The sequence below is a fragment of the Acartia tonsa genome, chromosome 6 (assembly GCF_053477335.1).
Source record: "Acartia tonsa isolate MP-2025a chromosome 6, ASM5347733v1, whole genome shotgun sequence".
Taxonomy (NCBI): domain Eukaryota; kingdom Metazoa; phylum Arthropoda; class Copepoda; order Calanoida; family Acartiidae; genus Acartia; species Acartia tonsa.
Window position 1 is genome coordinate 40,189,470 of NC_137265.1, and position 18,372 is coordinate 40,207,841.

At 35.5% G+C, this 18,372-nt stretch overlaps 1 protein-coding gene across 4 annotated transcripts in view; it reads right to left on the reverse strand.

Moving 5' to 3' along the window:
- LOC145322654 (uncharacterized) overlaps positions 1-18,372 on the reverse strand; it is a 61,629-nt gene that overhangs the window by 8,604 nt on the left and 34,653 nt on the right. For all 4 annotated transcript variants that reach the window (XM_080164833.1, XM_080164830.1, XM_080164832.1 and 1 more), the window contains 9 exons: positions 18,049-18,156; positions 16,952-17,019; positions 15,820-15,933; positions 15,402-15,493; positions 12,883-12,997; positions 5,639-5,701; positions 4,828-4,913; positions 4,222-4,288; positions 1,471-1,569 (listed from right to left, as the gene is read on the reverse strand). In XM_080164833.1, coding sequence (XP_080020959.1) covers positions 1,471-1,569; positions 4,222-4,288; positions 4,828-4,913; positions 5,639-5,701; positions 12,883-12,997; positions 15,402-15,493; positions 15,820-15,933; positions 16,952-17,019; positions 18,049-18,156 — 812 coding nt within the window. The remainder of the gene's footprint in view (positions 1-1,470; positions 1,570-4,221; positions 4,289-4,827; positions 4,914-5,638; positions 5,702-12,882; positions 12,998-15,401; positions 15,494-15,819; positions 15,934-16,951; positions 17,020-18,048; positions 18,157-18,372) is intronic.

Sequence of the window (18,372 nt, forward strand, 5' to 3'; positions counted from 1 at the left end):
ATGAAGACACGCAAAATTAACCCTTCTGCAGATTAAAATTAGTCGTTGAAACGTTAGAACACTTAACTTAATAAACTAACCAATCAAAATTCATCTCCCACAGTTATTAAGCCAACGAATAAGATAACGTTATTGTAAAACTTTTGGGGACTGTGGTAATGAACAGCCCATTGTCCCCTCTCTCTGGGTTAGCGAGATCTTAACAGACAATCAAAATAACCTCACTACAACTAGCGGCTACGCCCCTAGAGGCCTCTAGTGGCACTTAAATTTTTTTTTGGGTTCCAGTCTCTACGATACCTATCTATGTTGCGTTGAAATCTCTCTGCGTAAAATTTTTTGTTTGTGATTTCTCTTGGGATGGTGGTGGTATCATCCCCCAAAATAGTTATAATCCTTCCCGGGACTTATGAGAAGCTACACTGTTAAGGAGAGCCCGATCGGTTCAGCGGTTAGCGAGATCCTTCGGTACACACAAACTGAATGACAAATAGACATCCTGTTACTTTATTATAAGGACTAGCGGCTACGCCCCTTGAGGCCTCTAGTGGCACTTTATATGTTGTTGTTTGTTAAAGTTAATTTTTTATATACGATACCACCTTATTTGACGTTGAAGTCTCCCCTAAATTTAATTTTTTTTTTTAGATTTTTTTGTCATTTCTCTTGGGAGGGTGGTGGTACCCTCCCCCAAAATAGTTATAAACCTTCGCGGGACTTATGAGAAGCTACCCTGTTAAGGAGAACCCGATCGGTTCAGCGGTTAGCGAGATACTTCGGTACACACAGACAGACAAACATCCTGTTACTTTAGTATAAGGATATATAACAGGCTAAATATAGAAATAGAAAATTTGTTGAAACTGTAGATAAATTAGATTGTAATTTGATGAAAAAAGTCTGACTACTTTTATTTTTACTTTTTCATACGAGAAATAAAACTTCTTTTATTTGTTCAAATTTATTTACTGAAAAATACATTTAAATTTTGGAATTTGATGAAAGGATTAATTCAGAAAGCTTAAATTTTGCACATTATGATAGGCAATTAACGTTGTCAGTATTTACTCATTAAAGACTAGAGCTAGAGAAGACGTAATTTATGCGGATTTGAATTTAACAAAACATTTGACACATTAACTGTAATTTAAACTTAAAATACAATCTATAATACAAAGTAGAACGATGTCTGCCTGTTTGTTTGTAGCGAAGAATCTCGCTAACCACTGAACCGATCGGGTTCTCCTTTACAGGGTAGTTTCTAATAGGTCCCGGGAAGGTTTATAACTATTTTCTTGGAGGGGGAGGGGGTGGAACACCCCCAACCCCCAAAAAATTAGAAATACCGCCCCCCAAATTTAAAAAAAAAAATCATTTTAAATCTAAAATACAAAAATTGGTTTGATCAAACCTCTTGGGGCAAAGGCCCTAGAGGTTAGGGGTGAATCCGCTAGTTTACTAATATAGTACCTGTAATTCAGCAAATAGGAAACCATCCTTGGTCCAATCTGGATAATTTTCTATAGAACACGGAGATACAAACACCAAATTATCTGGTACATCTGTTATCTAAATATATTATACAAATATTCAGTTCAGTTCAGGCGCGTCTCTATTGGACTATGTATTTCAGAGATTACGGCCACCCTGTTTCTCCATGAAGTCACTGAACCGATAGGGCACACTATTTCATGTAAGATTCACAATTGTCATGTTATTGTTTTAGGCTATTTTATTTTCAGATTTAATTTTTGGAATTGTTTTAAGCTGTTTTTCTAGCTCTCTCTGTCTTTTCGAAAACGGAGTCCATGGATGTTAGGGGCGTAACCACTAGTGTTCTACATAGAATACAAATAAAAAATTATATGATTCACCTTTTTCCATTGAAGCTTATGGAATTGAGGGAAACAAAAGTACAACAGTACAACATTTTTCCTCTTAAGTATAATTTCATTATTTAGTTTGATTACATCTATTCTTTCATGCAGTCCTAAAGGATTCATACACCGCGTGCGTCCATAGAGTTTTCCTTTCAAGGTTGGAAAACAATTCTAATTGGGGAAGCAGGGACGTCCAAGAGGGAAGAGGGGGGTAAAGAGGTGTTTAACCCCCTCACCATGCAAACAGATATTGGAAATTACATTTTCTCGTATTCATTCGAATCCGGTGAATAGGAACCGGTTCTCATCCATACGAAAAAACTATGTCTAGCATCGTATTATATCCAGCTTTCTACGAATATAAAAATGTACAATCATAAAATTAAAACCAGTTTTTTTTAGCCGGTGCCTTCGGCACTTCGGGGCTAAAAAAACTACTTTTAATCTTATAATTGTACATTCTATATCTGCGGAAAGCCGTTTACAATACGATGCGAGAAATAACTATTCCCTCACCCAACCCTTTGAAACCGCTATATTATCCTCCCCCTTCAATAGTTTACCTAGTTTAGTTTTACATACTACTTTGCCTATAAAAATCCGTTCATTAAATAAATGTATTATTACAAGCTGCTATTTTATGATACTTTAAAAATAAATAAATGTTGTCCCAATAATGATACGCTTTTGCAGGTACAGAAATAGTGTTATGCAAAAAGTTAATCTTCGAGTTATAAAAACTTTTCCTTGAGTTACCCTACCTTTGAGTAAATATATTTCTCAAGACCACATTGCAATGAAAAAAGAAAAGGTGTTTTCTTTTGATTTAAATTTGTCAAAAATGAAAAGCCTCCCTCCTTGATTATAAAAAATCCTTTTTAAATATTGATAAAATTAGAGTAACTTCAAATGATCAAAATTCATTTTAAGTAATTATGATTAAATTTAAACATGCCATATATATTTAGGGAAAATTACTATTAATTTAAGTTACATAGTTTCAATAATATTTATTATTTAACTCATAAAAAGTTTAGATATCAAACAATCATGATTTACACTAATAAACAAAGGATGGTGGGGATATTGGGCTGTTTATTACACTAGACCCCAAAGTTGACTTAACAATCTTGGGGACTTTTATTTAATTTTGATTGATTGGTTCATTAAGTTAAGTGTCCTTACCTTTTAATCACTAAATGTAATCTACAGAAGGGATAATTTTGTGTATCATCAATGAGCAATTGTACATTTGTATTTTTGGTTATTGTCTTATCTCTTTAGATCCCTGCAAAGAGTCCTGTTTTTCCTTTTTTTATCTACTTAAGAATACACCCCCCCCACCCCTGGTAAAACCATGTGTACGCCATTGTATATATAATATTCAACATAATTTAAAGATTTAATTAAAAGTACGTTTGTAAGGGGGATATCAAAGGGACAAATAAAAATAATAGGATGTTGTACAAAAGAAAATGCGTGAAAAGATATAAAACTTTGTTATATTCAGTGACGGAAAGGACAATTAATCTCAAATCAATCCACAATCATTTCTTCCCCCGAATTACCATCTGCTCCTTAAGGCAGTTTTTCACATTTAGAATATTGTCCATTGTCAAATCCCTGCATCCCTGCTGATATGTTTTTTCCTTGTAGATGGTCCCTTTGAGGTTGTGTGTCGAATACAATGGCAAGCAAGATGAATGCAAAAACAATGATAACAACATCCATAAAAGCGAGGTTTTCAAACAGTATAGGACAAACGAACAATAATTCTTGTGGGGTGTCAGAGCTGAATAAGTAAAATAAAAATGTATAAGTTTTGACAAAAATTATACATAAATTTGTTGCTAAACTGTCGACTTTTTAAAGGGCATACTTATAATATTGAAATTCTATTATCTCTAAATCAACGAAAAGAGCTAACCGTTACGGATGGACGGACTTACCCAAATTATAGAAAAGCATCACTTCAAAAAGGAACATTTACATTCATGAGTAGCGCAGCAATAGAATCTATAAAACAAGGAAAATTTTGTCCTTAAGTAGTGCAGCATTAGGATTTAACAATAGATTGAAAGAATAGTAAGTTAAAATAAGATAATGTAGTATAAAAAAAACTGTGAATAAAATCACGAAACCTAAGTACTTTTACGTGTTGTGACGAAGTTACATACAGACGGACAAATATTCATTGTTAAAATGGACTGGCCATACCTCTACAAAATATCTTGTACTTTTCACATACGGTGGTGTATTTAGTTTTTTTCTTTATTATTTAAGCTTAGGTTAGAATAAATATTTTTTTGTATATAAAAGCACTCAAATAGTAAACACTTACCGCGCCATAAGCATTGTAGAGTTCGTTTCTGATTATTATAGCCATTCTCTCAAATGTATTCTGTGTTCTAAAAATATAATAAATTAGATTTCATAAAACTGATGCTTTTTTTAAATAAGAAAAAAGATTATTGACATTTCGTGTAAAAATAATTAAAGCACAGTGGCTAATATTTTTTCTAATACTAAAAACCAAAAATATTTAATCTAATGAAAAATTCCCAGATAGGCAAACTTCATATAGATACAGACGCAAATGCATGCACAAATAAAAATCCATTGAAATATTCTTTGATATTCCTATGTGATATATGGCTTTTTTGCTTGTCGTTTATGTGTAGCTGTGTTTAGTGCCCTATGAAAATGGGGATAAATGTCACAGCTTTTGGCCTACCTGTTACATAGACGTCATTGTAGAGGGAAAGAGAACGTGAAGGGGGGAAGAAACCCCCTAGAAAATAGATAGGATGTAGGGTATTTCCCGACGTCAATAGAATAGGTAGGCCAAAAGCAGTGACATCAATCCCCATTTTGCTAGGACACTATAGACAGCTATCGTTTATGTATTTTGGCGTTTTAGGGTCTATATTTTATCATATATTATTACCTTAACCAGGGAGACATTGTTGTGTTGATAATCATTTTCATTTTCTTATCCACTTCATTCTCCTCAACTTTCAGACCAAGTTTACCCTGATAATAACATATGCATGGATATATCAGTTGAAAAAGATAAAAGCATCTAAAAAGCTGCTTAAAGACATTTTGACGCCATGGGTGTTAAATACTTAAATGTGCTCCATATTGATGGCAATGTTGACAGGAAATTTCAGCCGTCTATCTTAAATAGGAGCCGAGAAATTTGTTTCTTACGGACGGATAGACAGACAGGCGGACTGCAGGACAGACATTTTGAAGTATAGTTTAGGTTCATTATTAATTATTTATCACAAAACATAAAATTTTTTTCTATAATAGTAATTTTTCGCTTCGTTTTTTCACTGTTTTCCGCGGATAGTAAAATAAAAAAAAATAAGATTAATTCTAGGTTTGTTGGCCCCGTGGGCCAAAGGTACAAGCCAAATAAACTATATTGTCTTTATGATTTAGTTTTCGTCAAAAAAAGTCTATAAAACGGTACAATGTATAAATCGGTTCTAATACCGGTTCTAATCCAGCGTACATTAATCGGTTTCAAGGCCGTACTGGAATAGTTATTTCTCGTATCGTATTATAAACGGCTTTCCGCGGATATAAAATGTACAATTATAAGATTAAAACTAGTTCTAATCTTATGATTGTACATTTCTATTTTCGTAGAAAGCTGGATATAATACGATGCTAGACATAGTTTTTTCGTATGGATGAGAACCGGTTCCTATCCACCGGATTCAAATGAATACGAGAAAATAAATTACCATGACATTTTTATAGGCCTCGTTGTGAGTACTCTCCTCCCAAGTGGTTGAATTTAAAATTATCTAAAAAAAAAGATATTATAAGTAGCGTAAATACTCTATAGTTAGGCTATGTCTGTACGTCCAAAATATTTTTTTTATTAGTATAGCATTTAATATTAAAAAATTTCTCCAGAAGGGCTAGGACTCGAGCTGTAGTGCTCAGGAGAGGTGAGTAGAAATCAAAATTCAATAGTGCTTTCTCATTGTCATTGCTTGGACATGATTTGGGTCATTTTTTGTTAGTTTTTGACTAAAACTGTGGGGTTTATATTGAAAAGAGTGAAGCGATTGTTTTTTTAAAAAATGTGGTAGGGGTGAAGCCGTTCAACCCTACTGAGCGAGTTCAATTCAAACGAGCCCCTAGCCTTTAAGGATTCTATCAATAAGGAACTACAAAGTAGTTACTGTTTAAAAGATATATTTTGAACTGAAGCATTACAATAGATATACAGGTTTATATAGCAAATAGAAGTATAATAACAGATTATGAGGGATAGCTGGTGAGGGGTTCCTTTGAGCTGGGGCTGTGTCCACAGGCGCAAAGGTAGGAGGGAAGGCTGCCTCCTTGGGGTAGGCAGGTGATGGCAGAGAAAAGGGAAGGTCCGGCTGCGGAAAGGGGGAGGGGGTAATCCCCTCCCCATGCCCAGGTGGCCATTGTATTCCATAACAATGGGTTGGATGTGACCGCTTATCAAAATGACCGTCTTTTGATAGCGTGTCTAAAGTTGATGGGTGGAGTTTTAACATCTGCATTTGCCGGGAGTCCCAGAGCGTAGTATACTCTAGAAAAGGCTTGTCCGTATGATGCCGCCTACCACAAAAACACCCTTTATGTATTAAGCATTATTAGGACTTGATTCTCCCAAAGCCTCAAGGGAAGGGTAGGAGAGGCCAAGAAAACAGCGAGCTTAAACTACTCAATTTATTTATAAAGCTTTCCTGTAAATTACAACCAATTCGAACTAGTTTTTTTTATGATATATTTAGCTTCAGTCATAAACCTGTCTACTTTATTTAATAATTTAATAATATTTATTTATCGCATCGTATTATAGACACCTTTACGCGGTAAATTAAAATGAAAAATAATGAGATTTATACCAGTTTTGTTGGACCCAAGTGGCCGAAGAACCGTGCTAAAAAACTGGTATAAATTTCATTGTAATAGTCGTAGAAAATTGTCAATAATAGGATGCAACACATTATTTTTCAGTATGGCTAAAACTATGTCTAGCATCGTATTATATCCAGCTTTCTACGAATATAAAAATGTACAATTATAAGATTAAAAACAGTGTTTAGCCCGTGCCTTCGGCATCTCGGGGCTAAAAAAACTGGTTTTAATCTTATAATTGTACATTCTATATCCGCGGAAAGCTGTTTATGATACGATGCGAGAAATAACTATTCTAGTATTTATTCGAATCCGGTGGATAGGAACCGGTTCTCATCCATACGAAAAAACAACTTCATAAATTCTATGAAAATAGCAGATCTATTGGTCTAGCCGTTTAGAGATATAAAGTAACAATTTTACAGACCAACAAGCTTCCTAATACTTTTATGGAAGTTTGCTGATCTTGTGAAAGTGTTAAAATCCTGTGAAAAAAGTGGCTGAAATACTTTTAACTTTTTGAAAATAATTGACATAATAAATAAATTTGAAAAAATCTACCAATTTGATGAAAACTTTTTAATAACTTGTACATTTAATAGAGATCTTATGGGATAAGACATCCTGAATGATGATAAATAAAATTACCCCATCTATAGATTTTAAAATCATTAGTTAAAAGTATGAATAATACTATAATTTGGGACAAATTAATTAAAATAGAATAAAAGATCCCAAAGGTTTTTGAGCCAATTAATACGATAACGTGGTTATAAAACTTTGGGTAGGAGTGTAATTAACAGTCAATTGTCGCCTCCCTACCATTTTGATAGCTGAATAACCTAATCGGTTCAGGGATTAGCAATGTTTTAACAAACAATAAAAAAAACCTTTATTCTATCTTATACAGAAGTACGGTTTTTTTTCTAAAGCTAAAGATATAAAAAATTACTGGTCAAAATTGGTAGTACTTTCAGAAGATTTATAATTGTCTTAGGATTTTTTAGGATGTTTTTTTCTGACCTAACCCGTCTACCATAGAGTCTAGGGGCGAAGAATCTATAGTTAGTTTATTTAATAGGAAGGTATAGTTAATATGTCTATTGTATGTGTTGATCAGATTAAAAGTTTACTCACGAAACAAAAACCTAAGTCCATGATCAGGGCTAACAGGGATAGGATGTAGAAAAATTATATTTCCTATTCTTATTTGTATTGTTCTGTCTTTAACAATATAGAAAAATTGGTTTGCTAATCAATAGAAACAGCGAATATCGTCAATAAAAAAGTATGTCATACAGTACAAATGACCAATGATAGGCTAGTATTAATATTATCTGCAAATATCTCCACCCGCCCTGAACATGATACTTTAAAAGATGGCTGTATGTGTGCGAATAAAGTGTGTGTGTGGGTGTGTGTGTGTGTGAGTGTGTGTGTGTGTGGGTTTGTGTTTGTGGGTCTGTTTGTGTGTGTGGGTATAAAAGGTATGTGTGGGTGCGTTTGTCTTTCAGAGATAGGTTTTCGAAAGAAGAATGCCGCGTTTTTGTATGTCTAATAAAGCTTTAAAAAGATGCATTAATTAATATACAGCAAAAATGGATTTCAGATTATTTATTTTTCCTCTATAAAGCCCGTATACCAACAAAAGCGAAATAATTAAATAAATAGTTGTATACTCTGTTTAAATCCTACAGGGCCTTTTCATAATAATGATTGATTGAACGAAGACGATGGGTCTAAAAATGTCGAAAAAACGCGGCATTGCTTGTGAAATGGTTCAGCCTCCCAGCGGCGCAAGCGGGAACACACAGGGGTGTGGCAAATGGGCCAGGAGGCCAGGAGGGACGAAACTGGAGTGTACAGTGCGAACTGGAACCTGCGGCAGTCTTTTTTTGGCAACGGAGGGGGAGAACAGTAGCCAAGTTCTCTCTCTCCTTAAAAACATGTTGGCGTAAAACTGAAATTGCAGTTGAGGAGGAGAGGAGATTAGAGGTGGAGATTAGAATCAAGTTAATAACAGTTGAAAAGAATCCGGGACCTAGAGACAAAACAGAGAGAGGCAAAGAGGAACGGAGAAACAGAAGAAAGGAGAGAAGGAAAGAGAAGAGAGAGAGAAGAGAAGCCGAGAAAAGAGTGGACACAGTAAAGAAAGTAGTAGACATTGCAACTTGGAATGTTCAACGAATGTCATTGGGGACCTACAACAGACGGAAGCTGAGATGTGTGGCTGAATTTGCCCACAAACAAGACTGGGACACGGTATTACTATCAGAAGTGCTAGCCACTGATAGTGGTACAATATGGCTAGGAGAGCAGGATAGACAGATAGCTGTTACCTACACTGAAAAAGCCGCCATTTTACTGAGGGGGAATGCCCTGACATCTTGGTGTCAGCAAGGTCAAAAAACAAAGATAAGCAAAAGGACAATTTCTGTGAAAACCATGGGTTTCTCCCTTACATCCACTTACATGCCTGTGTGGAATGGGAGAAATGAGGAGGAGATTGAGCAAGCAAAAGAGGATCTAAAAGATCATGTTAACTGGTCTAAAAAGGACGAGATCCTGGTCATTGGTGGAGACTTCAATGCGCACGTTGGCCGCAATGAAGACAGGGATGGAGTATGTGGAGTTTTTGGCATCAGAACGACGAACAGACAAGGAACAGAGTTATTAAGCTGGTGTGAGGATAATAATCTTTGCTACGTAAATAGCTATTACAATCACAAGAGGAGAGGCACCTGGTTCAATAATGCCCTGGGCAGGTGGTACGAGCTTGATGGTTTCATCATGAGAAACGACCAAAGACACAGTCTAGTCAGAAAAGTACACACAGTACTTGAGTCATCTTTGTCAGATCACAAACCAAAGAGAATGAAAATCATACCTAAGATAAAGCCGAAGAACTACAAAAAACAGAAGAATATTCCAAGAGTGCAGTGGGAGAAACTAAGAACTGAAGAACATGTGTTGACATACAGACAGAAAGTTGAAGAGAAAATGGAGCAGATAGAGAGAGAAGAAAGACCTAGAACAGATGGAGTAGGATGGGATGAAATTGCTAAAATAACTGTTGAAGCTGCTACTGAAACTTGCGGAGTGGTAGAAAAACAGATACAGAATCCCTGGATGATAGGAAGAGACGAAGAGATAACTAGAATGAGAGCCAGAATAACGGCAGCTGTTCAAAGGAGAAATCAACTGACAGCTAACATAAGAGAAGCAGAAGACAGAGAGGAGAAGGAAAGATTAGAACAGGAGAGACAACCAATCAGAGAAGAGTTGAAGGAGGCCAGAAAAGACTTGAAAAAGAAGTCTGCTGATTGGGAAAAAGAATGGTGGGACGAGATTCTGAATGATTGTAAGAGTGCAGGAGAGAGAGGAGATCAAGGGACAGTATACAAACACTTAAAACAGCTAGGCACAAGAGGAATGACAAAAGCGCCAGATACAACCAATATATCAACAGATCAATTCAAAAAACACTTCCAGGACATATCAAAGGACAGGTTTGAGAACAGCCCAGAGGACATTGAAGAAATCATAAACTTGATTGACGACATTAGCAACACTGACGAAGCTAGAAACTACGCTGAAATTTTAGATGCAACCCCAACCAGAGAAGAAATACTGACACAAATGAAGTTTATGAGAGAATCAGCCCCAGGCAAGGATGGAGTGAGATTAATATACCTGATGAATGGCGGACCAGAGTTAATAGAGAAACTAATTACAATGATACAAGAGATGTGGGAGAAAGGTCAAGAGTTCTGGGAAGATTCACTGAAAGTTGGTCAAGTCATCCCCTTGTTTAAGAAGGGGGACAGAAATAATGTGAACAACTTTAGAGGTGTTTGCTTGCTAGCTATGGGTTCCAGGATCACAGCAAGAATAGCAGCAGACAGGCTCCGCATATGGGCGGAGACCTTGAAATTGTTGGATGACGACCAGGCCGGTTTCAGAAAAAAACGATCAACAGCTGATGTGACCCAAATCATGGTTCGCATCCAAGAAGACACTAGTGACCTGTTTAAACACGCGGAGAAAGCACAGGAAAACATCCCAGATGGGGAAAAACCTGCTGCCAGGCTACTAGATCTTCGCAAAGCTTACCCAAGAGTCAACAAGCCAGCTCTTTGGATGATACTTAAGAAATACAGAATAGGAGACAAGTTTTTGAGAGTACTTAAAGACCTTCATGAGAGCACAGAATACCGGATAAAGAGCAGATCAGGTGAAAGTGAGCCATGGATTCCAGAAAGAGGACTGAGGGAAGGCTGCCCTTCTTCCCCACCATTGTTCAACATATTTCATCAAGCGGTCATGAGATTGGCTACTAAAGCAAGAAAGAGAAAGGCGGAGGAGACAGGTATGGACTATGGACTGAACTTCAAATACGTTCCAGGTAGCTCTTTCCCATGCTCAAGTCTGTGGGAAAAACCCAATTCTGAAGCCAAGCGAATCAAGATTGATAAAGGTCTGTTCGCTGACGATACTACCATCGTAGGCAAGAAGAATGAGCTACAGCAAGGAGTAGACGAAACTAAAAAGATAATGGAGAGATTTGAAGAGAGGAATAATGAAGATAAAGAAGAACATCTAAATTTTGGAACTGAAGAGAGTGCATCAATAAGAATGTTAGGAAGCTGGATGGGAGAAAAGAAGGACACAGACCAAAGACTCAAAAGAGGTGGAGCAGCCTGGATGAAGGTCAAGAACCGACTGAAGGGTAGCAAGATGTCAAAAAGGAGTCAAGCAAAGGTAATAGAGGCCTGTGTGGAAAGCACCATTTTGTTTGACTGCCAAGCAAGGACATGGCAAGTTGGCGAGATCCAGAAACTACAGAGAATGATGGACAAAAGATACAGATTCATCTGGAGCAGAAAAACAGGCCCACCACTGATCCAGATGCAGCAGGAGGGAAAGAACATGTATGACGTCAGAAAGGACCTTGGGGTGAAATCCCTGAGGTGGAAAATTGAGAAAAGAGTGTTAGAGAGAATTGGACATGTTATGAGGATGGAGAATGACAGGACTGTAAAGGCTGTGGTCCTAGGATGGATGGAGGACTTAGAAGTAAGAGAAAAAGTACCTGGAAAGAAAAGAAAAACCATTCTTTATTGGAAGAAAATTTTGAAGGAGGCTGGAGTTGATTGGACAAATATTGGTATGTTGACACGCGACAAAAAAGGATGGAAAGAAACTGTAAAAAAGAGAATGTCTTATCTTGAGGAGTGGGAGGAAAAGAAAGGCAAGAAAGTAAATGAGGAGAGCGGAGAGAGGAACCAGAGAGTACAGATACCTATAATACCTGGAGAGGTTCCAGGCTACAAGTGTGAATACGAGGGCTGCGAGCTGGTTTGCAAATCCAGGGCAGGACTCACGGTTCACAGAAAACGGATTCATGAAAGAGCCGACAACAAAGCCGTTTTCAAATGTGAAAGATGCAGACTCATTTTCAACTACGATTCTAATCTGAAAAACCACCAGAAAAGTTGTTCTGGAAGACTGGCGCAGGATCCAGAAAGGAGGAGATGTGGGAACTGCGATAGAGAAATTTCCAGCTCCAACTTTGCCCGGCACAGGAGAACCTGCGGAGGCCAGAACCCACCACCACCTGGCCCAAGGCCACCAGCAGCCAGAACGCGCTGTAACATCTGCGAAGCCATGGTAACCAAGAGCAACCTGGCCCGGCACAAAAGACAACTGCATGGACAGTAGGCAGTGTTCTATCGGAACAGAACGCCTTAGAAGAAGAAGAAGAAAACGCGGCATTCTTGTTTCAAAAACCCATTTCTGTTTTTATGACTTAGTAAGTCTAGGAGGTAGGGTACATTGGACTGTAAATTAAATTGGTCCCCATAGTTTTAGAAACACGATCTCTTATTCGTTGGATTAGCAACTTTAAGGACGTTTATTGAATCTTGATTGGATAATTTGCTTTTTTTCAAATATCTTTTTATTTCACACCGAAAATATGGGTTTTTATCCTACCTCTACTTGTGAATTTTACTCCCGGAGTAAAATTTTTTAGGGAGGTAAATTCATTTTCTGAGGGTTCTACTTTTTAATTAATGAACTTTTATACCTGTATCCCTCTATCCACAAGGGAGGGCTTCTCCATAGAATGTGAGCATCTCTTATAGAAAGCATCTATAAACATTCTCTGCTTCTTTATACATCTATTATATTCCCAACAAGACCTAATAAACAAGGATAAAGCATCTATAAATATTCTCTGCTTCTTTATACATCTATTATATTCCCAACAAGACCTAATAAACAAGGATAAATCATCTATAAACATTCTCTGTTTCTTTATACATCTATTATATTCCCAACAAGACCTAATAAACAAGGATAAAGTATCTATAAACATTCTCTGTTTCTTTATACATCTATTATATTCCCAACAAGACCTAATAAACAAGGATAAAGTATCTATAAATATTCTCTGCTTCTTTATACATCTATTATATTCCCAACAAGACCTAATAAACAAGGATAAAGTATCTATAAATATTCTCTGCTTCTTTATACATCTATTATATTCCCAACAAGACCTAATAAACAAGGATAAAGTATCTATAAATATTCTCTGTTTCTTTATACATCTATTATATTCCCAACAAGACCTAATAAACAAGGATAAAGTATCTATAAATATTCTCTGTTTCTTTATACATCTATTATATTCCCAACAAGACCTAATAAACAAGGATAAAGTATCTATAAACATTCTCTGCTTCTTTATACATCTATTATATTCCCAACAAGACCTAATAAACAAGGATAAAGTATCTATAAACATTCTCTGCTTCTTTATACATCTATTATATTCCCAACAAGACCTAATAAACAAGGATAAAGTATCTATAAATATTCTCTGTTTCTTTATACATCTATTATATTCCCAACAAGACCTAATAAACAAGGATAAAGTATCTATAAACATTCTCTGCTTCTTTATACATCTATTATATTCCCAACAAGACCTAATAAACAAGGATAAAGTATCTATAAACATTCTCTGCTTCTTTATACATCTATTATATTCCCAACAAGACTTAATAAACAAGGATAAAGTATCTATAAATATTCTCTGCTTCTTTATACATCTATTATATTCATTATATTCCCAACAAGACCTAATAAACAAGGATAAAGCATCTATAAATATTCTCTGCTTCTTTATACATCTATCATACTCTCAACAAGACCTAATAAACAAGGATAAAGTATCTATAAACATTCTCTTCTTCTTTATACATCTATTATATTCTCAACAAGACCTAATAAACAAGGATAAAGTATCTATAAATATTCTCTGCTTCTTTATAAATAAGATGAGGGTGGGGTTGGGTAGTTTTTTGTTTGTGATTTAGGTTAGGTTAGGTTATATTGGATTCTGGGTAGCTTCGCAGGGTTAGGACACCACAAATATAGGCCCCGCAGGATTAAGGCTACTTATCATTGCTCAAATAATTTCATTCAAAAGAAGCATACCTAGTTTAATCATTCCTCTTACGGAACGACGTACGGACATTTGGAAATATAGACTAGCTTTGCTACTTAAATGTCTTTCTAGTTAGGTCACGAAAATTTACCCAACTACGATATTATAATCTTATTTTTTTAGAATAGAGAAGCCCAACAAAATCGGATTATAATGTTATTCTTTTTCAAAGAATCTCTAAAATATCATTAAATACATATGTTATTTATAGAATATTAATTTTATAAAATCTTAAAATTATATATTAGAGAGATCATTAACCATGATGATTTATAATTATTGGAAATTTTTTTTTCTAATTGCAAAGTCATTATAAATTTGTTTTAGTCAGTTGATCTATAATTATTGAGGTCTAGGTTTGGAAGGTGATAGGTTCGAATCTCAGCCCGTCACGCGTCATAACTGAAGACACTAAAACATATGTCAGATGCTCTACATTAATACTTAGAGAGGGATTGAATGTTTTAGCCCAGAACAGGCGCAACTCATTATTCTACATAGTTAGAACTTCCAGACAAAGGTCGGGCAATCAAAGGGTTTGTTGTAAGCATATATGTTTTTATATAAACTTAACAATATGTAAAGAGACTTTTATTGTTAAGACTTAAGACATCTAAGTTTAAATTAAATAAAACTCTGTTTATCTTTAAAGGTTTCACATCCTTGTGCGATCTTGTTTTTAATGAAATGCAATTTTATATTTTTGTGTAAAACAAGGAGGACAACATCCATAAGTAGCTAACTACATAAAATCATGACCAACTTACAAAGTAAATTATAATGTTCATTAATCTTTTCCAGCCTGACCGACAGACTGACGGATCATATAAGGCATACTGGATTATAGTGAAGTTTTTCTACTAAATTTTATAATTTCATGTTCAGAGGTTAGAACTATTGCTTTACTGACATACGGACGGACTAACAATGTGAATTATAGAGTAGTTTTGCTACTAACATATTATAATTCCAAAACTTACTTATCATAATTCTATGTTCTGAAGTTAGTCCTATTGCTTAACGGATTAAGGGACGGACAGACAAAGTGAATTATAAGTAAGCTTCGCTATGTAAAGGGTTATAAAACCTACTTTTCAGAATTCCATGTTCTGAAGTTGGCAGAAACACAATTGATAAGAGTGTCAGGTCCGTTCTCAGCAAGAAACTTCATGGCATCAGGATTCTAAAATATTACAATTGTATAACAATAGAATTGCAACGCTTAAAAAAATATTATCAATCTAAAGTGTAGAAGTTGCAAAGGATGTAAGGAAAATAGCTTAAGAGATATTTATATGACTTACTTTTTCTATGGATCGTTACGATTCAAAATATCACTTTTTTAAAAAAGGCTTTACCATATCAAATTGTTTTTTAAAAGTCCGTACCATATGTAGCTGTAAAAATTAACTTAAACTGGAAAACCTATTTTTTATTTACTTAAAAGAAATAATGATCGGAAAACTAATACAGTTTGACTCAATAAAGAACATTTATTACTTGTCTTACCTGTAAAACTGTAATATTTTCAGCAGCAAGAATTTCCTTTCTAATTCTGGCCTTGGTCCACAGATTTTTACCAACTGTCACTTGTGCCACTGTCGCTGTTGCACTTACCAAAGCCTAGATTATTTATATCTGTCTTTAAAAAGAGCACTGCAACCATTTAAATGTTGAATATCTGTATCTCCATTAATTAATTGGAAAACCGTAGCCAAACCCAAGAGTATTTATATTTGTCTTTAACAAGAGCTGCAACACTATAATGTCGTAGGTCCGTCCATTTTTTTCCCGCTATACTTGCTAAACCCTAGAATCATTTTTTGCATTATTTTTAAGTGCACCGCAATCTTATAGATGTTATTTGTACGTATGTCCGTCCATTAATTTTTTAGAATCATTTTAACTTCATAATTTTTAAAAGTGCGGCAACCCTATAAATGTTATATGTTCGTATTAATATTAATTTAATTAAGTAATTCAATACAGATTAGGTTAGGTTAAGATATGAATGTACAAATAAGCCCCTAACAGGATTTAGGTATTAAAAAAACCTAAAAGAAGGTCTAAAATAGGTTAGGTTAAGTTAAGTGTCCACTCCTGCGTTTATCCTAGGACCAATTTTAGGTCCCCTTCCCGAGGACCCTGTGCCGACTTTCAATTGGGAATATTAAAACAGCCAAGTCACAAAAAAGCAGAAAAAAATTTGGCAGCAGACGAAAAAGATCCCCAAGAGGGGGATCCAGGTAGTTGTTTGGTAATACATCTATTCTTTAGATTTATTATCAACACATAAACAAGATATCTATACAATTTCTCTAATACACTTGTTGGTTTAAAAACATGATTGGTTGGAACAAACTGGCAATGTTCAAACTATTTCAACATTAATTTTAATATACAGAAGAGGTAATTTTGGTAATTGGAAATAGTGTTAATTTATCCACCATTTTCTTATCCCTTAAAATCCATGATGGTACCCAACGTTTTCTAAAACCCCTCACTTATTCGTTAGCGTTTAGGTAGCTCGAGTTTTGTATTTATTGGTTCAAACTAGAAATCTCTGAACTATTGAACCCGAAGGGTAAATTTTGCTTGTCATAATTATTTTTTAATGTGCTTGAAATTTTGATCGATATACCTGAGTTATCGAATGCCGAGGTGGTTTCAAACACTCTTGACGCTCAGGTTCAATACCATCAATTATGTCTAAAATTAAATAATAGTTATTTATCACATCGTAATATAAACAGCTTTTCGCAGATATATAAATGTACAATTATAAGATTAAAACCAGTTTTGTTAGCCCGAAATGCCTAAGGCACGGGCTAATAAAACTGGTTTTAATCTTATGGTTGTACATTTTAATATTCATAGAAAACTTGAAATAATACGCAACGATACATGATTTTTCAGTATGACCTAGAACTGGTTCTAATCCATCGAATATTAATCGGTTTCGAAGACATAATGAAAAATATGTCAATAATGAAACCTAACAGAAAACTAGCAGATAAATAGTTTACATACCTGGAACAACAGTGAATGGGTCCTCAGGTCTGCCTAGAGAGACCCACATGGTGTACATCACCTAGCAGACAACTAGCAGATGGTTAGTTTACATACCTAAAGCTGGAATCACAGTGAATGGATCCTCAGGTCTGTCTAGAAAGGCCCACATGGTGTACATCACCTAGCAGACAACTAGCAGATGAATAGATTACATACCTAAAGCTGGAACAACAGTGAATTGGTCCTCAGGTCTGTCTAGAGAGGCCAACATGGTGTACATCACCTAGCAGACAACTAGCAGATGAATAGATTACATACCTAAAGCTGAAACCACAGTGAATTGGTCCTCAGGTCTGTCTAGAGAGGCCCACATGGTGTACATCACCTAACGGACAACTAGCAGATGAATAGATTACATACCTAAAGCTGGAACAACAGTGAATGGATCCTCAGGTATGTCTAGAAAGGCCCACATGGTGTACATCACCTAACGGACAACTAGCAGATGAATAGATTACATACCTAAAGCTGGAACAACAGTGAATGGATCCTCAGGTCTGTCTAGAGAGGCCCACATGGTGTACATCACCTAACGGACAATTAGCAGATGAATAGATTACATACCTAAAGCTGGAACAACAGTGAATGGATCCTCAGGTCTGTCTAGAGAGGCCCACATGGTGTACATCACCTAACGGACAACTAGCAGATGAATAGATCACATACCTAAAGCTGGAACAACGGTGAATGGATCCTCAGGTCTGTCCAGAGAGGCCCACATAGCATACATCATGCCAGCAGAAAAGTTACACTGTCGCAGTATTAACCCATAACCTTAAAAAACCCGCAAAAATTATCTCGGGGTTTCATAGTAATTTAGTAGCGAATATGTCACTGCTGTAAAACAATTAGTCCAATGATATCGTAATATATTGCAAATAGATTAAATTGTTTCAAAATAATGATGTTTTTGATAAAGCTTCCGTTCTTATGGTCTTTGGATGAAAACAAAAATTTATTACTGTAAACTCAGTTCTCCTTATATCAAAT